The 20,624-nt window shown below is 67.0% G+C and overlaps 3 protein-coding genes across 7 annotated transcripts; 2 read left to right on the top strand and 1 right to left on the bottom strand.

The window, feature by feature from the left end:
• The first annotated feature begins 41 nt into the window (after positions 1-41).
• On the top strand, positions 42-3,215 carry CPTP (ceramide-1-phosphate transfer protein). Of its 4 annotated transcripts, none has more exons than XM_027110585.1 (3): positions 42-144; positions 2,105-2,237; positions 2,410-3,215. In XM_027110585.1, exons 2-3 carry the CDS (start codon positions 2,116-2,118, stop codon positions 2,930-2,932), a joined length of 645 nt encoding a protein of 214 aa, XP_026966386.1. In that variant the 5' UTR covers positions 42-144; positions 2,105-2,115; the 3' UTR covers positions 2,933-3,215. The 4 variants fall into 4 exon arrangements, with proteins under 4 accessions (XP_026966386.1, XP_026966385.1, XP_026966384.1 ...); XM_027110584.1 differs by lacking the exon at positions 42-144 and adding an exon at positions 151-344; XM_027110583.1 differs by lacking the exon at positions 42-144 and adding an exon at positions 151-803.
• A 9-nt stretch (positions 3,216-3,224) lies between these two features.
• Positions 3,225-9,148, top strand: TAS1R3 (taste 1 receptor member 3). The gene is given in 13 exon segments (XM_027110586.1): positions 3,225-5,147; positions 5,149-5,227; positions 5,229-5,438; positions 5,515-5,833; positions 5,836-6,192; positions 6,195-6,292; positions 6,408-6,590; positions 6,703-6,849; positions 7,022-7,073; positions 7,076-7,133; positions 7,135-7,380; positions 7,382-7,609; positions 7,611-9,148. Coding segments are annotated over 13 exon segments (2,487 nt in total). The 5' UTR covers positions 3,225-4,872; the 3' UTR covers positions 7,846-9,148.
• On the bottom strand, positions 8,698-20,618 carry DVL1 (dishevelled segment polarity protein 1). 2 transcript variants are annotated; one of them, XM_027110555.1, is made up of 15 exons: positions 20,373-20,618; positions 14,965-15,034; positions 14,716-14,837; positions 14,326-14,429; positions 13,945-14,083; positions 13,596-13,689; positions 13,447-13,516; positions 13,225-13,364; positions 13,073-13,149; positions 12,920-12,987; positions 12,625-12,777; positions 11,901-12,032; positions 11,655-11,822; positions 11,317-11,523; positions 8,698-10,061 (listed from the first exon to the last, which is right to left on the bottom strand). In XM_027110555.1, the coding sequence occupies exons 1-15, from the start codon at positions 20,540-20,542 to the stop codon at positions 9,673-9,675; spliced, it is 2,103 nt and encodes a 700-aa protein (XP_026966356.1). In that variant the 5' UTR covers positions 20,543-20,618; the 3' UTR covers positions 8,698-9,672. The 2 variants fall into 2 exon arrangements, with proteins under 2 accessions (XP_026966356.1, XP_026966357.1); XM_027110556.1 differs by having other exon boundaries at positions 12,700-12,777.
• Positions 20,619-20,624: the final 6 nt, after the last annotated feature.

The raw sequence follows: 20,624 nt of genomic DNA, 5'->3' as shown, positions 1-20,624 counted from the left end.
CGCGCCCGACGGAAACTCGGACCCGCGCATCGGACCTTCTGATTGGGCGGCCGGCAGCCAATCCCGGGCGGTGGGTCAGTGGCCGGGGGCAGGGCCGCGGCCTCCACTGCGGCTGCGCGGGGCAGGTGAGGGGCGGCGTTGCAGGTGAGCCGGACGCGGTGGGATCGAGCTGGCGCTGAGGAAACCCACCCCAACCGAACCGGGCGTGGGAGGGGGCGGCCGAGGACCTGACTCCCGCGCTGGCCCGGACCCCGGGCCCCTGAGCCATCCCTGGGCCTCAGCTGGAGCAGGACCCACCCGAGCCCCGGATCCCACCTCGGCGCCACCCGGAGCCCCCTTAGCAGGCGAGACTGGGGCTGTGGTGCCGGAGGGTTGCCCCCTTTTTCCTGGGGTCCTTCAGCTTGCTGTCAGCCACAGGGCTGCGGTGCTCAGGCCGGCCTCAGGACGAGCCCTGACCTTGGGACCGTGGACTGCCCCTGGGGGAGCCTTGGCGGTGCCCTGCATCACCTTCCCAGAGCTGGCAGGCTGCCCGCCCCCGGCCGCGCCGCCCCTGCCCTTCCTGTTTTTTCCAAGCTCTGAAAGGCTGCTGGCACCTCCTGTTGGCTGCTGGCTCAGGTTCTGGGCAGGAAGGCCAGGCCCACAGGATGTCTGGTGACCAGGAAGGTAGCCCTGAGGGCCTCAGAGGCCATCTGCTCGGTGGACAGAAGACTGAGGGCCTGAGAGAGGGGAGGGGTGTTCTAGAAACCTCCGGAGTGTTATCTTCCTGAGTCCAGGCCCGGCTGTCCCCCACACCTGAAGACAGGGTGAGCTCACCTCTGGGCACTCCACCCAGTGCCAGGCATGCGGCCAAGCCGTGGGGCCTGCAGGGCCTCAGCAGCACCTACTGGGCCCCATCAGATGCTCCCAGCAGCCTGGGTGGTGGGCAGGGGAGGGTGTGCGGGCCCATTTTCCCCAAAGATGTGGGACAGGGTCTTAGAACAGTGCACGATTTGCCCGCACAGTGGAAGGCAGACCCTGCCCAGGCACTAGTGTGCTCTCCTGGCTGAGCTCTCACCACACACCTCGGGTGACCGGGCTCCCACAGTGCTCCCAGCACCAAGAGCACAGGAACCCCCATGCCCAAAGGGGTGAGAGCTTGTCCTGGACATGAGGTGAGACACAGCTCAGTCCCCAGGACCTGTCAGAGCCACACCGCAGTGCAGGCCCCAGGCACCCAGGGAGGCAGGGGCTGAGGTGCCCAGCGACACCCACTAACGCTTGGGCACTTGGGTGTTTGTGGAGTGACTATATGAATGCCAGAATCCAGAGCAGGCCTCTGGCCTGGGGCACTTCTGGACTCCCTGGGGCTGGGGGAGGGCCTGTGGCTGTCTTCAGAGTGTGAGAAAACCTGTGTGTGCTCCAGCTGCCCTTCTGTGTGCGACGGGTACAGTTACAGTAGGAGTGAGAAGACTGGTGTCTGTCCATCTGTCGGCAAATGCTGACCCCGCAGCCTCTGCTCTGTGTTGCCAGGCAGCTTCAAGCAGGGAAGGGCATGGCCCTCCAGCCTCAGCCCACAGTCTGCCTCGCCACGGTGCTTCTCCTTTTACCTACTGTGTTGAACTTCCTGTCTTTGCTATTATCACACACACACACACCTGCCACTAGGATGTTGCCTCAGCGGGGCCAGGCTGTCGGTCTCACTCACAGTGCACTGGAATGGGTGCCTGGCTCTGGGTGGGGACTCAGCAAATACTTCTCCAGTTAGTAGGAACAGACATACACTCAAGAGAGACAGACTATAAACCAGCAAGGAAACCTGAGCAGAGACGCCTCCTGCGAGTGAGACGTGGCAGTGGTTTGACAAGCCTGAGCGTCGGGGGGCCGTGCTAAGAGCCGGGCCAGGCCTGTGTGTCTGTGAGTGTGTGACCCGAGCAGAGCGAGGTGGGCTCCTGGGGAGGAGGGGCTGGCCTGGGGATGGGGGTTATTGTGGGCTTTCACTGGGGAGCAGCAGTAGCCCAGCTGTTTCTTTCCAGCTGCCCCTGCCCTCCCTCCCCGAAATAATGACCCAAGGAGGGAGCCTCCTCACCAGGAGACAACCCACAGCCTGACTCCCGGTGTGTTTCAGTTCCTGTTGAAATGGATGACTTGGAGTCAGAGTTTAATCTGAAAGTTGTCCTGCTCAGTTTCAAGCAGTGTCTCAACGAGAAGGAAGAGGTGCTGTTGGACCACTACCTCGCCAGCTGGAGGGGGCTGGTCAGGTGCGTGCGAGGGCCTTTCCTGGCCATGCGTCCCACTTGCGCCACCTGCGTCCCGCCGGCACTTGTAGGCACCTGCTGGCCCGGTGCTGGTCGGCTGTCCTCACTCGCGGCCCAGAAGGTGGGGGGTGCTCTCCCCCGCACCCCCAGCTGAGCGCCCGCCTCCCTTGCGCAGGTTCCTGAACAGCCTGGGCACCATCTTCTCGTTCATCTCCAAGGATGTGGTGGCGAAGCTGCAGATCATGGAGCAGCTGTGCGGTGGCCCCCAGCAGGAGCACTATAGCACCCTGCAGGCCATGGTGGCCTACGAGGTGGGCAGCCAGCTGGTGGACCTGGAGAGGCGCTCCCGCCACCCTGACTCGGGCTGCCGGACGGTGCTGCGGCTGCACCGCGCCCTGCACTGGCTGCAGCTCTTCCTGGAGGGCATCCGCACCAGCCCTGAGGACGCGCGCACTGCCGCGCTCTGCACTGACTCTTACAATGCCTCGCTGGCCGCCTACCACCCTTGGATCATCCGCCGCGCCGTTACCGTGGCCTTCTGTGCACTGCCCACACGCAAGGTCTTCCTGGAGACCATGAACGTGGGGTCCCCCGAGCAGGCCGTGGAGATGCTGGGCGAGGCCCTGCCCTTCATTGAACGCGTCTACGACATCTCCCAGAGGCTGTACGCCGAGCACGCCCTGCTGGACCTACCCTAGGGGCTGGCAGGCCCAGGTGGGGTGGGCTTCCCCTAATCCAGAGCTGGGTGGGGGCAGCCGGGACCTATCAGTCCCACCGTGGAACTTTCTGGGTCCCCCTGTGAGCTGAGCTCGTCGGGAGCCATTCAGAGCATCCAGCCGCTGCAGACAGGCTTCACGGAGAAGGCAGACGCTGGCCGTCTGCTCCACGCCCGGCCTCTCCTTTGCCTGGGCATCTCATCTTTACCCTCAGCTAAGGTACACTCATGTCCAGTCAGGCCTTTCCCGGGTGGATGAAGTGCAGGAAGCTTGGGGGCCTGGCCCCACCCACTGCCTCTTCACTGTGAGGCCAGGACCTCAGGTGCCAAGGGGACATTATTCACCGTGCAGCAAACGTACATAAGTGCAAGCTTTCAGGTACCCTTAGAAGCTGTAATACGGGTGATGGCTTTTCCAAAATAAATAAACTGCACTTAGCAGAACTGCTGCTCTCCAGGACGGGGGTGTCGGGTGTGCCAGGTACCTGCTCCCAGGCAGTCAGGGCTGTGTCAACCACAGGGACGTGAGGTATGCCCCGGCCAGTGCTGGGGTCCTGCCCATCTCTGTGCAAGCTTTAGCCCTGCCGAACCCCATCTGTTGCCAAGGTCCACATTATCCCCACTTTAGAGGTGAAAAAACTGAGTCACAGAATCACCTAAGTGGCTGAGTTGGAAACGCAGGTCTGAGGCCAGCCACACACCGTGTAGAGAGAAGAAAATTTGCCTGGACTGCAGCCAGTGGAGGGGGGCTGCTCACGCCATGGCAGTGGCCTGGACAGAAGGAGGATACCTGTCAGGGAGGGTCCTCTCAGACGCTGCCCCAAAGCCAGCACTGAATAGCAGTGCCCAACACAAGCCACCTCCAAGTCCCCACACCCAGCGGGGACCAGAGCCTGGTGTGCCTGCAAAGGCCAGTGACTGGGGGAACAGCCTGGGATTCCCCCGAGCCAGACAGTGAGGGCTGCACGTGTGTGCACGTGTGCATGCAATGGTGCAGGTGCAGGCCCTGCGCATGCGTGTAGCGTGTGTGCTGTGCCATGTGTGCGCGCCCCACAGGGCAGTGGAGACAGGCAAGGACTGGATCCCTAGACCACGTCCCATAAATGTCTGCCGGGCCCCACCGCCATACCCCAGGGCCATCGCTAGCCTCCCCCAGCTCCTCTGGGTGCCTGCAGCCTGGTGTCAGTGAGGCCCCCAGCCCCAGACTGGGGGAGACGGGTCCTCAGGCACCCAGAGGCTAAGCGGGAGCTGCTGGCCGGGCCCCCAGGCCCCCGGCACACCCTGGGGCTGACCCGCTTGGTTACGGCATTTCCTCCCTCGCTTGCATGCCGCTCCTCGGGCCCAGCTGCGAGCCTGGCCCGCGCAGGCAGGGCCCAGGCCGGTGTGAACACGGCCAGCCACGGGGCCCCGCAGCTTCTAGGCCTTAGACCCTCAAGGTGCACTGTCCCCAGGCAGGCTGAGAGCCCACGGCCTCCCCCTCGGGACCCTCCCCACCCTCGCCACGGGGTGGGAGCGGGCCATCCGGCCACCCACTGTCCTCCTGGCTGGCCTGCAGGGCTGTGGGACGCACCCCCCCAGGCTGCCCCTGGGCCTGCCAAGGGAGCCACCCCTGCAGTCTCCCACCCCGACTGCCGACAGTGCCTCCCCAGGGCTGGAGGGAGTGTTTCTGTGCCCACTCCCTGGGGCATTGGCACCTCCAAGCCTGTCTCACAGGCAGCCAGAGAATCCAGGCCCCTCTGGCAGACGGGTACAGGGTGACCCCTCTCCAGGAATAGGTGGGTGCCAGGGGCTTGGGCACAGGCAGGTAGCAAGGTCACAGTCAGCGGCTGCCCAAAGCCTGCCTGCCCGGGTCACTGTCAGCCAGAGAGCCTAGTGGTGGCATCAGGTTGAATCCAATGTGAGCACACCTGTGGGGCCCAGGAGATGGAGGACATCTCCAGGGCCCCGAGCTGGCAGGTGAGGACAGGCAAGCGCTTTGCTAAACAAATCCTCTGCCCCTCCACGCCCCGACTCCCCATATCTGGCGCCCCGGTCAGTCTGCCCACTTGCCGTCCCTGCTGGAAGCTGCCACCTGCCATGCCAGGCCTGGCTCTCCTGGGCCTCGCGGCTGTCCTGGGCGTCAGGGCAGGGGCCCCGCTGCTCAGCTGGCCAGGGGACTACGTGCTGGGGGGCTCTGCCCCCCTGGGCTCAGCTGAGGATGCTCTCGTCCCCTGGGCTGCTCTGGGCGCTGGCCACGACGATGGCCATGGAGGAGATCAACAGCGGGTCCACCCTGATCCCCGGGGCTGCGCCTGGGCTACAACTTCTTCAACACGTGCTGGGAGCCCATGGTCGCCGCGAAGCCCAGCTTGGTGTTCATGGCCAAGGCCGGCAGCTGCAGCGTCGCCGCCTACTACGATTATATGCAGTACCAGCCCCACGTGCTGGCCGTCATCGGGTCCCACTCCTTCGAGGTCGCCCTGGTCACCAGCTTCTTCCTCATGCCGCACGTGCACCCCCCAGCCCGCGTCCCCCCTCCTGCCCGCCTCGGGAGCCCCTGCGTCAGGAGCTGCCTTGGACCCGCAGGTCAGCTACGGCGCCAGCACGGACTGGCTGAGCAGCCGCGAGACGTTCCCGTCCTTCCTCCACACGGTGCCCAGCGACCACGTGCAGGTGGCGGCCGTGGTGGAGCTGCTGCGGGAGCTGCACTGGAGCTGGGTGGCCGCCGTGGGCAGCAAAGACAAGTACAGCTGGCAGGGCCTGTGCCTCTTCTCTGGCCTGGACGACGCCAAGGGCACTTGAATCGCGTGCGAGCGCTGGGTGCCGCTGCCCAGAGCCGGCAGCCCGCGGCTGGGCTCCGTGCAGGGCCTGCCACGCCGGGTGAACCAGAGCAGCGTGCAGGTGGTGAGGTGTTCTCTGCCTGCACTGCCCGCACCCTCTTCAGCTACAGCATCTGCTACAGGCTCTCGCCCAAGATGTGGGTGGCCAGCGAGGCCTGGCTGCCCTCAAACCTGGTCATGACGCTGCCCAGCATGGACCGGGTGGGTACCGTGCTCGGCGTCCCGCGTCAGGGCGCCCAGATGCCCGAGTTCCCGTCCTACGTGCAGACGTGCCTGGCCCTGGCCGCGGACCCCGCCTACTGCGCCTCGCTGGACGCAGGGCAGCCAGGCCTGGAGGAGCACGTGGTGGGGCCGCGCTGCCCTCAGTGTGACTGCATCACCCTGGAGAACGTGACTGACGGGCTGCTGCACCGCCAGACCTTCGCGCCTTCGCAGCTGTGTACAGCGTGGCCCAGGCGCTCCACAACACGCTGCTCTGCGACACCTCGGGCTGCCCTGTGCGGGAGCCCGTGCGGCCCTGGCAGGTGAGGGCACGGGAGCTGTGCCACCAGCGCCACCAGGGAGGAGGGACAGTGGGAGCAGGTCTGGGCTGGGGGGGCTGGGGGGGGGCCCCCCCCCCCCCCCCCCCCCCCCCGCCAGCACCCGGAGAACACGCACAACCTGAGCCTGCGGTTTGACACCAACGGGAACGTGGACGTGAATCATGACCAGAAGCTGTGGGTACGGTGGGACCGGACGCCCACACTGCGTACCGTGGGCACCTTCAATGGCAGCCTGCAGCTCTGGCACTCCCAGGTGAGGTGGCACACGCAGGGAAACCAGGTGAGCGCCAGCCCTGCCTGAGGGAGCGGGGCGGCCCCCAGGGCTCGGGCAGCTGCAGCCAGCCGTGCGGAGCCTGAGCCCCGGGGCCCGTGCCAGGAGCCCGTGCCCGGAGCCCGTGCCCCAGTGCTCACGGCAGTGCAAGGAGGGCCAGGTGCACCGCGTTAAGGGCTTCCACTCCTGCTGTTACGACGGTACCGACTGCAAAGCAGGCAGCTACCAGCGCAACCCAGGTGAGCCCTCTGAGGGGCCTTCCCACACTGTCGCACGAGCGAGGGAGGGTCCCCGCAGGGTCGGGGGCACAGGCCTGGCTCTGAGGCCAGAGGCCGTGGCAGGGGCGAGGCTGGGGGAAGCCGACGGCCCCCAGCACCCCCCTCTCCTCCCCCTGCCCTCTGCAGCAAGTGTGACCAGGACCACAGGTCCCCGGACTGGAGCACCGGTGCCTCCCCCGCCGGCCCAAGTTCCTGGGGCTGCTTCTGCTCTGCCCCCGGCTCTGGGCCTGGTGCTGGCAGCCCTGGGACTCTTCATCTGGCGCCGGCACAGCCCATGGTTCGGGCCTCGGGTGGGGGGCCACAGGCCTGCTCTGCCTGGGCCTTGTCTGCCTCAGCGTCCTCCTGTTTCCCAGCCGGCCCAGCCCTGCCAGCTGCCTGGCCCAGCCGCCGCTGCACCACCTCCTGCTCACCGGCTGCTGGAGCACACCCTTCCTGCAGGCGGCTGAGATCTTCGTGGGGTCAGAGCTGCAGCCGAGCTAGGCAGACCGGCTCTGCAGCCGCCTGTGGGGTGCTGGCTGGTATCTTCCCGCCGGAGGTGCCGACAGGCTGGCAAGTGCCGTCCACGGAGGCACTGGTGCACTGCCACGTGCGCTCCTGGGTCAGCTTCGGCCTGGTGAACGCCACGCTGGCTTTCCTCTGCTTCCTGGGCACCTTCCCGGTAAAGAGCCGGCCCGGGGGCTACAACGGTGCCCGCGGCCTGACCTCTGCCATGCTGGCCTACTTCATCACCTGGGTCTCCTTCGTCCCCCTTTGCCGACGTGCACACGGTCTCCCAGCCTGCCGTGCAGGTGGGCGCCATCCTCTTCTGTGTGCTGGGCATCCTGGGCACCTCCCACCTGCCTAAGTGCTACCTGCTGCTGTGGCGGCCGGACCTCAACACCCCTGAGTTCTTCCTGGGAGGGGGTCCTGGCGATGCCAGAGGGCGAGGCAGCAGTGGGGGCGGGGAGGAGACTCAGGGAGAAAACAAGCGACCCCTGACCCAGTGACCTCACCCCAGTGAACTCATACCTAGTCAAGGTGCCCCCAGACCAAGTCCCTATGCAGCAACCTAGACTGTGCCCCAACTCCGCTGTGACTCCCCAGCCCTACATTCTGCTGACCTTGACCCCACAGTGACCTCCAGAGTGCATAAGGGGCCTCAGCTCCGTGGGATCTCAACCCCTGGGGCCCCAGAGGCAGGCTCTGTCCCTGCCCCAGCCAAGCCCTGGCCTGCACAGGTGACCCAGCGCCACTGTTCCAGACAGAGGCCCATGGAGGCTTCCTCGGGGCCCCCCGTAGCCCAGGCTGAGCGCACAGGAAAGCCCCCAGCCAAACCATGTGAAGGCAAAGCTGGATACCACTTGCCTGGCTGGGCCCAGCCTGGGCCCCCCCCCAGCATCCTGTCCAAGCATCGTAGGAGTGGGAGGTTGGTGGGTGGGTGGGGCTTTCTTGACTCCTCTGCAGGGGTGTGTGCCTGACTGTGGGCCCCAGTGCAGGGCAGAGACCCGCTCAGGAAGGAGGGGGCACCCAGCTTCCTTCTCTCCCTGGCCAGCGAGCCAGTAGAATGTGGCCAGTCCCCTCCAGCACCGCGGACAGAGCCCGGCCAGGGTCGGGGGTCAGCACCAAGGCCAGCAGCAGCCGCAAGGACGACCCACCCCACCCCACCCTCCACCCCCCGCACCCCCCACCGGAGCCAGGAGCCAGCACCACAGACAGAAGACCGCCCGCCAGGACTGCTGCGGCCAGGGCCTTGTCCCTGGGTCCTGGGTCAGCTCTCGGACGGACCCTGGGGAAGCTGACCCGGCCCCTGCACCCCAATCTCCTAAAGTGGTTAAAAAGAGACACAGATCACACGTCGGTCCCATAAAATTAAATGCTTTTTAGTGTTTAAAATAGCATTTACACAGAAGCAGCTCTATTAACTACCTGGACGACGCTCCAGCTCCGCACAGTATCTACAGTGCAGACGTGTGCAGGCCAGCGACGCTGGACGGAGGGAGCAGCGTGCGTGCGTGCGTGCGTGCGTGCGTGCGCGGCCACCCCAGGACCGCGGGGAGGGGCGAACTGGCCACGCCCTCTGCCCCAGACCCCGCCCCGGCAGCAGCTGTGTGCATCTGTGGCCCTTGCCCTCAGTGTCACCTTCCCTCTCCTGCCATCTCCCCCTCACCGTCCTCCCGCACACCTTCAGACACACCGTGTGTCCCTGCGGGGTGGGGGTGAACACATGAAACTCTGCTCCAGTGGCTGGGAGTGGGGGACAGCTGACTTGGCCGCCACCCCGTGGAGCACACAGGCCAGGCAATAAATAAATAAATTAGATCCCTACCCTGGGCAGCCAGAGAGAGGCCTCGGGGCTAGGACCCTACCCCCGAGAGGGCCCCCCACCCCGGCCTGGGCAGGATGGGGGGTGGGGCCTGTGAACCGGGTGAAGAGGGGGGCCCAGGCCTAGCGGCCACCTCTCAGCTCAACCTGAGGCCCCGTGCACAGCACTGTGGGCGAGTGCGGGTCCCTGAGGCACACGCCAAGGCGGGCAGGTCAGACCTGCCTGAGCACAGGGAGATGGAGGCCCCCCCACCGGGGTCTGCACAGACACAGCTGCTCTGGCCAGGAGGATGGGCTGCCATCCAGGTTACGGTGGCCTGGGCTACCCTCAGCCCCTCTCCTCCAGCCTGCTGCCACTCTGGCCAGGCCCAGACCCCATGGCACGAAGCACAGGCTGGTCTGACCCAGGAAGGCCACGAAGGCCACACAAGCTCCAGGTGCAGCCCCTCCTGCAGGGGCAGCAGGACCACTGGCTGGAAGCAGTGGCCAGGCCGGAAGCACTCTTTCCTTGGTCACATGATATCGACAAAGAACTCACAGGGGTTCCCCATGGCCTTCTGGAAGGACTGGCGGCTGCCTGTCAGCTCTGGGGGGACAGCGGCCAGCTCCCGGACAGGCGGCCCCCCAGGCGGCCCGCCCACCACCGAGTACGCCTTTGTCAGGGGGTGCAGCGGGGGAAGCCCTGGGGCGGCGGCCGAGGCCTGGCTGCGCGGGCTGCTGCCACGGCTGAGCTGGCCAGCAGGACGCTCCCGCCAGCCGCCGCTGCCCACCCCGCTTGGCACTGTGTGGTCCGACTCGCTGCCACTGCCCCCAGCTCCAGCCGACCGGCTCTCCTTCTCGCGCCCCAGGGCCCGACGGCTGCTCCCGCCAGCGCTCCGGGTGGACCCACTGCTTTTGCTTCCTGGGGTCAAGAAGGGGGGAGAGGAATGGGACGGTCAGTGCCGGGCCTTGCCTCTTCCAAGATGGCCGGCCATTGTGAGGACAACCAGGGGCAGAGCCTGGTGGTCCTGAGCTGGGGTGCAGGTGGAGGGGGGAGCCATGCAGACACAAGGGCTGGGCCGGCCCCGCCCAGGGAAGCAAGAGCAGCTGCAGCAGGCCGGGGGGGGGGGGCGGGGGGGCAGTGGCAGACAGGCAGGGACACCAGGGCCAGCTCAGTGCCCCCACTCCTCACCCCAGTGCCTGGACCGAGGGCCTGGTCTTGCAGCTGAGAAACCGAGACCCAGAGAAGGCCGTGTGTGCTTGGCGCACCTGCCGGCCATCTTGGGCTCCCCACCCAAGACCCGCCTTTCGTCTGACCCTGGAGCCCTGGCTGGCCACTCGGCTCAGCCCCTCCTGGGCTCAGGAAGTGTCGGGAACCTGAAGACGCCCACTGGCTGGGGATGTGCCGGGAGGGACGCCGGGCAGGACCCTGGCTTACCGGCCCCGAGGGTCCGTTCCGCTAGTCCTTCAGTCTAAGGCTTGCCCAGCACAAAGCAAGGGATAGATGAGTTACAGAGCAGGCCCGGCTGGGCACCCACACCCTGCTACCAGGGTGTGACCCCACCGGCTGGGCCTGTCCAGGGTCCACAGGTGCACAACACGGCTTCCCCTCAGACACCACTATCCTCCGATCCACTCTCCTGTCTCCCCGTCCCTTTCTGGGTCCACCGGGCCAGCCACCAGACCTCTCCCCAGACGCTGGGGGCACGGGCCCATGGACCTCACTGACCCCACTCAGCCTCGGGACACTTCCAACAGGTCCCCTCCTCAGGGACACCCCAAGCTTCCCGCTCAGCTGCCCCACACATCCCAGCATCGGGCTGGGCCGTCTATGAAACTGTCACCTCCGGCTGCAGGTGGAAGGCGGAAGTCTCTGTCCTCCACTGTGTCCTGGGGTCCCCATGCCACTCCCCCACCCGGGCCACCACACCCCGACGCCCCCATCCTTCCCACACCACCTCTGGCCTCTGCCACGGCTGGAGCACCGGCCCCCACACGCAACCCCTGAAGCCTCCGGGTTCTTCTCTCTGGCCCCCCTTCGACCACTCGCCCCTTCTAGAAGGAGCCACCCAGGGCCCAAGCACAGAGCGGATGGGAGCGCACAGGGTGGAGGAACCGGCACACAGGGCAGAGCTAGGCGGTGGGGAAGGTGTGGCGGCCGGGCGGGAGGCCCTCACCTTCACTCTGCTGACTGCCAGCACTGCCGCTGCCGTAGCCGAAGCCGGGGTCCTGGTACGCGGGCGGGAAGCAGGGCGGGGGCCCCGGGTACTGGTAGGGGTAGCCCTGCCCCAGGGGCCAGGGGGCGGCCGGGTGGGGCAGCGGGGCCAGCGTGTCCTGATCCGAGGCCCCGCTGGAGCCGCTGTTGAGGTTCAGCGCCGCGAAGTCTGCGAAGGGGTAGGCGGGGGTGAGGGGGGTGGGTGGCGCGGGGCGGGGGTGGGGGCGGGGTTGGCGTGGGGCGGGCGTGGGGCGGCGTGGGCGGGCCCTCTGGGGACCCCGCCCCGCAGCCCCTACTCACTGCTGCACAGGTCCCCGAAGACGTAGTAGCACTGCTCGGAGAAGGTGATCTTGTTCACCGTGTGCCGCAGGAAGCCGCGCTTCAGCATGCTGCTGGCGTACCTGCGCGCCTCCCGCCGCTCACGGAAGCCCTCCAGGTGCGTGTACAGCCAGTCCACCACGTCCGCCCCTGGTGTGGTGGGCGGCCGTGAGGCAGGGGCCCGGGGCCGCCCCGCCCCGCCCCCTCTGCTGGCCGTGGGACCCTCACCAATGACGGCGTTGGCGATGGTGATCTTGAGCCACATGCGGTCGCGGATCTCCAGGCCTGAGTCCGGCAGCTGCATGACCCGGACGACAGCGCCCATGTCACTCTTCACCGTCAGCGGCACCTCCTCCAGCTCTGCAAGGCACGGCCTCCTCCTCAGCCCGAGTGGCTGACAGACGGGGTGGGGGTCAGAATGGACCCCAGGCCCCACCTGCCGCACCCCCTCAGAGACCAGACTCTGCTGGCCCAGTGACTGGGGGGGTCCAGCCCCACTGCTTGACAGCTCCGAGGGTCAGGGAGCCGGCACATGGGGGTGGGTGGGGGCTGGACCTTCGTCTCCTACCCTGCAGTCGCTTCATCAGAATCTGGGATCCAACCAGGACGAGGAACCCACGGGCGGAGATCGGGCCTCTTCAACCCCCTCCCCCGCGAGCTCGGGGCCATTAGTCATGTTAGTGGCAGGAAAGCCAGGTGAGGGCCCTGCTCAGACAGCCGCCCCTCCCCGCCCCGCCCCGCAGGCAGACCCCTGGGCTGGCCGGGCCCCTCCAGGCATCTTCCACCTCCACCAGAGGCTGGGAGGAGGGCGGAGCCCTGTGGGCGCTGCATCTGACTGCCGGAGCCTGGCATGGGCTGGGCCTCGGGTGCAACCGACCATCCCCATCCGGGGCGCCGCGGCCAGGCCCTCGCCTGGGGCCTCAGTTCCCTGGTCTCGTGAGCCACCACTTACGCGGAGCGCCGGGCACCGAGCTGGTTAGTGAGGAGGTGCTGGTGCGCGAGACGGCGCTGGAGCAGGGGCTCGTACCGTAGCGGGGCAGGGCTCCGGTCAGCGCCGCCGTGTGCGACAGCCAGGCGGCCGGGTCAATGGGCCGAACGGGGTCAGCTGGGCGGCCACCGCGCGGCAACAGACGGACGGACGGACGGCGGGAGAGAGAGCAGAGCACAGGGGCGCAGAGGAGAGAGGACCTTCAGGCCGCGCTGGGCACCCCCCGCCCCCGCCCCGCTGGCCCCGTGGGGTCACTCACCCCTCGGGATGGTGAAGTAGCTGCGGGGCGTCGGGTCCCAGCACTTGGCCACAGTGAGGCTGATGGGCCTGCGGGGAGGGCGGGTCACACGGCGAGGCCCCGGGGGGACCCCCCCCAACTCTCAGCCCCTGCCCCGCCCGCCCCGCGCCTCACCCTGTCTGGGACACGATCTCCCGCAGGACCCGCACCGCGTCGTCGTTGCTCATGTTCTCAAAGTTGACGTCGTTCACCTGGGGACGAGGGGTCAGCGCGGTGGGTGCAGGTGCCGGCCCCCCGGCCCCCCAGTGGCTCCCCCGGCCCCGCACCTGCAGCAGCATGTCACCCGGCTCGATGCGGCCGTCGGCAGCCACGGCGCCGCCCTTCATGATGGAGCCGATGTAGATGCCGCCGTCGCCCCGGTCATTGCTCTGGCCCACGATGCTGATGCCCAGGAAGTGGTGCCTCTCTGCAGAGAGGGGGAGTGAGCAGGTGCCCCCCACCCGAGGACCCCGTGCCAGGCCCGAGGACCTGCCCCGCCGAGGCCTCACCCATGTTGAGCGTGACGGTGATGATATTCAGGGACATGGTGGAGTCCGTGATGCTGCTGAAGGAGGAGGCCTGCGGGGGGCGCCAGGTGAGGGGCTGCGGGTGGGACCGCGGCTGGGACCCACCTGCCCGCTCGGGCCTCCACACCTACCCGGTCTGTCTGCCGCAGGCGCTGCTTCCGCCGCCGGCGCTTGTGCTTCCGGATGAGCCGGGAGGAGGTGCTCTGCTCCGTGGAGCTGCTCAGCCTGGCGGGGTCGGGGCGTGGGGGGTGGGGGTGGGGGGGGTGGGGGCGGTCGGCGCAGAGTCAGGGCCTGGCCACCCCTCCCCCACGCGGCAGAGGAAACTGAGGCCAGAGGGGCGGGGGCGGGGCCAGACCTGGGGAAAGCCGCCCCCCCAAGACAGCGAGCCACCAGCAGGGCCCCCTGCCCACACGTGCACATGCACGCGGACACACCCTGCACACACGCCCCGCCCCGCCTCGCACCCCAGCCCTCGCCCACCGGCTGGTGTTGTCGTCCTCCTCCGAGTCGATGAAGCTGCTGGACTCAAGTTCACTGCTCAGCACGGTGGACGCGCTGTCGGGGGGCAGCCCTAGGTCCCGCCGCCGGTCCCCCCTTGGGTGCCCGTTGGTCCGGGCGGCTATGGGGACAGCAGGGAGGGGGGCTGGCTGTGGGGTCCCCTGGAGGTCACGGGCGGCCCTGCAGCCTAGAGCACCTGTTGACCTGGGAGCTGGCAGGGTGACCGCTGGGTTGCTGGGGGGGCCACTAGGGTCCTGGAACCTCTGCCAAGGGACCCCCGCTGGACAGGGCAGTACGTGGGGGTCAGCAGGGGCTTGGGGCACCCATGGGGTCCCGGGGAGGTCAAGGGTGTGGCCTCGTTACCCTCCTCGCGGTTCCGGCGTCGGGCTCGCTCCCGCCGGTGGCTGACCAGGGACTCCGTGCCAGTCTCGTTGTCCATCCCATCTCGGCTGCCGGCCACATTCGGGCTGTGCCGACAAGGGGGGCTGGGCTGGGGCGGCCGGGCCACTCACACCTCGAACGCCCTCTCAGCTCCTCTGCTGCCCTCGTCTGGTGGGACCCCGACTCCAGCAGGGGCCCCCATCCACCCGCCGGCCCACTCCAGGCCTCTCCGCCCGCCCCTCCTCTGCTGACCAGCGCCTACTGACCGTGGGTCCCTGCTCAGGGACCTGCCCCTCCCCACCCCTAAGAGGCCTGGCAGGACACAGGCCCCTCAGAACCACTGGGCTCAGTGCCACCCCTCAGAGTCCTTACTGGAAGGAGGGGGGCCGGGAGTCCCCGATGCCGCCTGTCCGCTCGAGAGGCGGAGGCAGGTCTGCGTGGCCGTCAGTGCCCTGAGACCCTGCATCCGAGTGTGTGCCCTCAGCCAGGACCAGCTGCGGAGGAGAGCAGGGCTCAGGGACCAGCTTCCAGGCAAGCCTTGGCAGGGCACCGGGGCACAGGTGACCAGCCTCCTCCACTCCCACCAGCCCAGGGCCCTCTGCCAGCACCCCGTGGACTCACCCAGGAGACCACGCGGCCGTTGAAGCAGGGCAGCCTAGCATTGTCGTCGGAGATCTCCTCCTTCACAACCCTGCAGGCAGATGCAGCCGTGAGGCCACTGCAGTGGGGCCTGCTCCCAGCACTGGGCTCTGGACGAGGGCCCCAGCTCGTCTGGGGTGCAGGCCACACGGGGCGTCCAGCCACACGCCCAGATGTCAGCCTGTGCGGATGCCCGCACCTGGCACCTCCCTTCCCAGGAACCTTTACCACCCTTCCAAGGGCCCCTTCCAGGGTCCAGGTCCAAGGGGACCCAGACACTCCCAGCACCAAGGGTCACTGCCTGGACGGCCCTAAAATGCGAGTATCTGCCTTGCTCTGCGCCTCTGTGCCCCCCCGGCCTGTGCATGGTGAGGGCAGAGCCCACCGTGCCAGCCTAGAACAGGGCCTGGTTCACAGCAGGCCTCAGCACAGATGCGGGCAGGTCGAGAGGGCACAACACACAGACCGACACGCACACACTCCAAGGGCAGGCGGCCGCCCCCCGGCCCATCGGCCCAGCCAGGGAGACAAAAACAGACCCCCACTCAACGGCACCAGCCCAACTCGAGACCTGGAAGGACAGCCAAGCTCAGGGCCAGCTGGGGCCACAGAGAAGCCTCAGGCCCTGGAGGGCAGCGAGTGCCACCAGCCATACCACTGCCCAGCGGCTAGCCCTGGCCTATCCCTTAATGCCGCCCCCACTCAGGGGGGCTTGGGGTGGGGTGGGAGAGGCAGGTCGCCAAGGGCCCGGCAATGCTAACTGGGAAGGAGGCCAATGACCCTGGGGCCAGAAACTGGTTGGGGAGGTCCAGGTGTCAGGTTCAAAGGGGTGAGGAGGGCAGCAGGGGAAGGGCCACGGGGCAGGGCGGGCAGTGCTGTGGCCCAGACACATCCCACACTGCGGCCTCCCCAGTGGCCTGGAGGCCCGGAGAGCAGGGCAGGCAGGGCGGGGCCTGTGGCAGGAGGTGCCCCGAGGCCCTGCCCCCTGGAGGCCAGCCCTGCCCAGCGTGGCAGGTTCCTACACTTGGGCTTGGGCCCAGTGCAGAAACAGGAGCCGGGAGACCAGGCGGGAAGCGGCCTTGTGGCCCGCTGGGCACAGACACCGCGACTCGGCTAGTCCCTGGCAGCAACAGGTGGCACAGGACGCTCCCATCCAGAGAGCAAGGCTCCAGTCCACCCCACCCACCAGGAGAGGGCCCAAGACCTCAGGGCAGAGTGGACAGAGGAGACGGGCCAGCTGGGGAGGGAGGGGGCACCCCGCCAGGGTCCTTCGGTGACCCCCCCGTTCTGTGCCTGTGTGGCATCCCAGGGCCAGCCACACAGGTACAGATGAGGTGGACAGAACAAGGGACAGAAAGAGTCATTTCTCAGGACACCCCCTCTCCCCAGTGAGGAGCAGACACTGTGTTTGTGGCCCCCACTCACACATCACAGTCCGGCAGAGCTGAGCTCTGGGGAGGCCGAGACCCAGCCCAAGATTTAGTCAAGGAGGCCACACAGAAGTTTGTCACCCCAGGAAGACCTGCGGTGGCCTGGGGACACTTGTGGTTCTGCCAGCTGCAGCCAACAGACGGGGCTGCAGCAAGCCCTCCCGGGGGCCCAGCAGGCCCCAAGCACCGTCTCTGAGCGACTGCGGTGACAGAGACATGGGAGGGACCTGGCTCCCACTTCACAGCCCCAGTGGCCCGGCCGGCGGCCTCCCCTGCCACCCCCCCGCCCCCGCCCTCGCCCTTTCTGACTTACACCACGGGGCCTGCCTGGCTCCCCCAGAGGTGGACACCCCAGGCAGGGGGGCCCAGGGGCATGCTGAGTGCCCACACGGCCAGAGCCTCCAGGTGACCCGCCGCCCGGGGCTGCCTGAGGCCCCCATGTAGCCCACCCACACACGAACGCCCCTCCCAGGGCCCAGAGGCGCTGCTTCCCTGGCCCTTTCCAGCCTGCACTACGGAGCATCCTGCCCTCCACCGGGCGTTGGGGCGCTGAGGGGCAGCTAGGCCGGGACAGCAGGGAGGGAGGGGCAGGTGCCCCAGCCCCCAGGACAAAGGGCACAGGGGCACACGCTGCCCACCCCCGGCGATGACCAGGGATAGGGACGAGGTCGGGGGTGGGGTTGGGGGAGGCCTTGGCCAAGCCTGGGGAAATGCCCCCCACACAACCCCAGGGCTCCCCTGGGTCTGAGAGTAGACCTCAGGAGCAGTGGTCAGTGAAGACACTGAACCTTGTGGTGGCCACCCAGGGGCACCCCCATTGGCATCTTGCCCACAACCTCAGGATTCCTGGCGAAATCCCAGTTACCCTAGAACTTGGGCTGCCCATCCCCGCCCGCTACCCCTGCAGACTCGCCCCGCCAAGGAATCTGCTCAGAGCGGGGCCCTTGGAGCTGAGCCAGGGGCCCAGGGGGACCCCTGGGCTCCCAGAGGCCCAGTGGGATGGCCCCAACTATGTCCCCAGAGGCACAGTGTTCCCCCATGGGTCGGGGTCCTCAGCTCCCCCAGAGCCTTCTTCTGTCCCCTCACTGCCTGCTGCCCAGGCCCAGGCTCTGCAGGCCTCGGGGTGAGTGGATCCAAGTCCTCCAAGCCCTGCCACAAGCTCCGGGGGGTGACCCATCTAGACTCTCCCAACACCACTAGGGGCACTGACCCCAGATGGTGGGCAGAGTGGGAGCTCAGGCAGCCTGCGCCAGGCCAAGCACAGCCCCCCACTGCACCCCCCAGGGCCCACAGACAGATGGCCCCACAGACCAGAGCTCCTGGCGCAGAGATGCAGGGGCCAGGGCCACTGCCAAGTCCAGCCAGGCCTGGAATCGGCAAGGCAGCCCTGGCAGCAGAAACCTGTGAGCCAGACACCCTCACCCTCTGCCACTCAGCCCAAAGGCTGGGCCCAGACGTCTCCCTGCACTGCCGCTCACCAAACCCAATGCCTGGCACTTCCAGGCCAGCCGAGCACAAGCCCAGAGACCCTCCCCAGCTTCGCTGGGACACAAAAGCTGTGACCTGCATGGGAAAAGTGGGAGGTGGGTGCAGGACTCGCCACCCACTTGGCCAAAGATGCCCGTGGGGAGTGGGACCCGGCCCAGAGCATGGGGCGGTGGCCACACCTTAGACTTAGTAAGGGAAGGGGTTCCCTTCCTGGCCAGCCGTGGCCAGGAACAGAGGCCCCAGGAACTCAGGGCCCAGCCCACAGTGGGCTGAGGGGTTGGGGCAGGAAGCCCAGGCTCACCAGGTGCCCTCACAGTCCCCAATCTGAGGCCACCCCTCTTATGAGGGGGCTGCTGCCCCAGCCCAGCCAGGACCTGCCCCCACTTTCCCCAACCTCCAGCTACATCCACTAGGTATCTAGGGTGAGCTTCCAGCTCTCATTTATACTAAAGTGTGAGTGACTATTCAGCCCCTCCCAGAGGAAATTTATTACACTGAGTAAATGATTCTACAGAATAAATAAAACTTGGAGCTCTGTAGGTAGACCTCAGGGGAGGGGAGGAAGAGGCAGATCCTCTCCAAGGGTCCCTGAGGCCAACAGGCCACAAACCAGAGGTCTCGGGGGTGGGGAATAAGGTGAGCCTCCCCTGCTCTGTCTGCCCATTTCGCCTTCCAGAGTCACCCAAATCCCTCCCCGTCCCAGCCCAGCCTACTAGCCCGGTCTTGTTCTTTCCCCCCTCAACCCAGTCATGCTGGGACAACCTGAAGAACTCCTACTTGTGCTTCAAGACCCAGATCTGCCTGCCCACTGACCTCCTAGGCCAGGGCACCCATGGGTCCTGCAAATCCTCCAGCAGGCCCAGCCTCTGCTGGGAGTGCACCTTGATGGGGGCAGGGGTCTCTGCAGCTCAGCAGCTACCAGATGGAGGACCAGGGTCAGGGCCCTCAGGATGCACCCCAGATCATGGTCCAAGGGCAGCAACCTAGGGGGTTGGGCACACACTGTGCCTCACATTCCCTGCTGGCTTTGGTTTGTGACAGAGCATGTGTGACTTCAGTAATTTTTGTTGAAATAATAAACTAAGTTAAAAACAAAAGCACCCTTTCACATACCCAGTGCTCACAGCCAAAGCACAGCAGACCCAGAGCAGTGAGACTGTAGGAGATCACCCAACGAGGGCTGGCTCCCCAAATCAATGCCCTACCAGGGGAGCCCAGCCTGGGGGTGGCTCCTGACACGAGCCCGGCAGGGCTGCAGGCTGCCAAGAGCACATGCCCCCTTCTCTGCCTCTCCCTGGTGCTGGGGAGGCATGAGAGTCCAGCCGCCCACATGTCCCTCAGGCCTTCCTGAGAGCCACAAAGTAGCCTCAGCTTGACCTGACCTGGGCCTGCCCAAGGCCCATGCAAACCACAGAATCCAGGAAATGGCTCAATGTCAAAGTCCCGAGAGGCAGCCACAGACAAGGACACGGGCTGCCTGAGGGCACCCAGGCACACCTGCTCCGCGCACGAGGCCTCTGGGTGCCCCCCCCCGCCCCCGCCCCAGCACCGCTGAGCAGGGGACTCAGGTTACCCGTGGCTGTGCCGGGTCAGGCCTCAAGCGGACAGCCAGCCTCCAGCTCACCGCTCACCGTTCCAGAGGCCCAGCCCAGCACAAGCGGGAAGTCCCCACGGCCAGAACAGCCACCACTAAGGGCAGACATGCGGACGCTGACACAGAAGCTGCCCCGAGTCAGCAGTTGGCCTGGGCCGCTCCCAGGAACCCAAGTGCCATGTGGCTCAGCAGGGACAGAAGCCCTGTGGCCAGCAACCCCGGGGCAGGGGTGGGTGGAATAAAGCCCCACATTGCCCAGTGACCCTTGACCTCTGCCCTGTCCCGAGGGCCCGGGAGAAGGGGGTCAGGAGGAGGCTATCCTGAGCCTCCAGAAACGTCTGCAGACCCCAGCAGACAGATCTGTGCCCCTGTCCCAGATCACCTCATTTCCCCCATGCTAACTAGGGAACCCACTGGGTGGCCGGCACCCTGTCCCCACCCCAACCCCTCCCCTCCCAACACTCGGACACTCCTCTGACCCCAAGCCCCATGAATCGCAAGCTCTCCAGGCCATCCCTAAGCATCTGACCTCCACATAAGGGGGGCAAAGGACCCTGAGCCTGACAGGTGCCAAGGTAGTATTTTCGAGGTCGACCTGGACTACAGACCTCCACCGCAAGTCACACTCAGGACAGGACCCAGGGCAGGTGGAGAAGCCAGGACCCTCGCCTGCCCACCGTCCAGAGCTCTCAGGCTCCTGGGCAGGCAGTCAGGGGCCCAGGCGTCCCCTGCTCAGGGCACAGACAGGTGGGACACACCGCACCGGGGCGCGCAGGCACGGGGAGGCACCGCCCGGGTCACAGCCCCAGGATCTGCCCTGCCTGGCGCAGACAGGTGCCCACACGCGCGCCCGCGCACAGGCCCTGTGGCCCACTGACCCGAAGTCCTGGTCCATGGACTTGAAAAAGAATTTGTAGGCGTGCACGGGCCGGTTGCTGAGCACGTTCTTGAAGTCGGCCAGCGTGACGCGCTCGGGCGCCACGGGCAGCTTGACCAGGTACGGCGTCTCCTCCTCGTCCATGTGATAGATGATCTTCGTCTCCGCCATGGCGCGGCGCTAAGGCCCGGCCCGGGCCTTGGACGCGGGCGCCTCCCCGCCGCCGGCCCGCGCCCCGCCCGCGCGCCGCTCC

The sequence above is a fragment of the Aethalodelphis obliquidens genome, unplaced genomic scaffold (assembly GCF_003676395.1).
Source record: "Aethalodelphis obliquidens isolate GAN/ISIS:26980383/991018 unplaced genomic scaffold, ASM367639v1 scaffold9, whole genome shotgun sequence".
Classification (NCBI taxonomy): Eukaryota; Metazoa; Chordata; class Mammalia; order Artiodactyla; family Delphinidae; genus Aethalodelphis; species Aethalodelphis obliquidens.
The sequence above is the reverse complement of the archived record's forward strand: the minus strand, read 5'-3'. Positions and strand labels throughout refer to the sequence as shown.

Coding starts and splice junctions, on each gene's coding strand:
- CPTP (XM_027110585.1), top strand. CDS start 2,116: ATGGATGACTTGGAGTCAGAGTTTAATCTGAAAGTTGTCCTGCTCAGT. Junction 2,238..2,409: donor AGCTGGAGGGGGCTGGTCAG/GTGCGTGCGAGG, acceptor TCCCTTGCGCAG/GTTCCTGAACAGCCTGGGCA.
- DVL1 (XM_027110555.1), bottom strand. CDS start 20,542: ATGGCGGAGACGAAGATCATCTATCACATGGACGAGGAGGAGACGCCG. Junction 14,838..14,964: donor ACGGCCGCGTGGTCTCCTGG/GTGAGTCCACGG, acceptor TCTCCTCCGCAG/CTGGTCCTGGCTGAGGGCAC. Junction 12,033..12,624: donor CTCGGTGCCCGGCGCTCCGC/GTAAGTGGTGGC, acceptor CGTGCCTTGCAG/AGCTGGAGGAGGTGCCGCTG.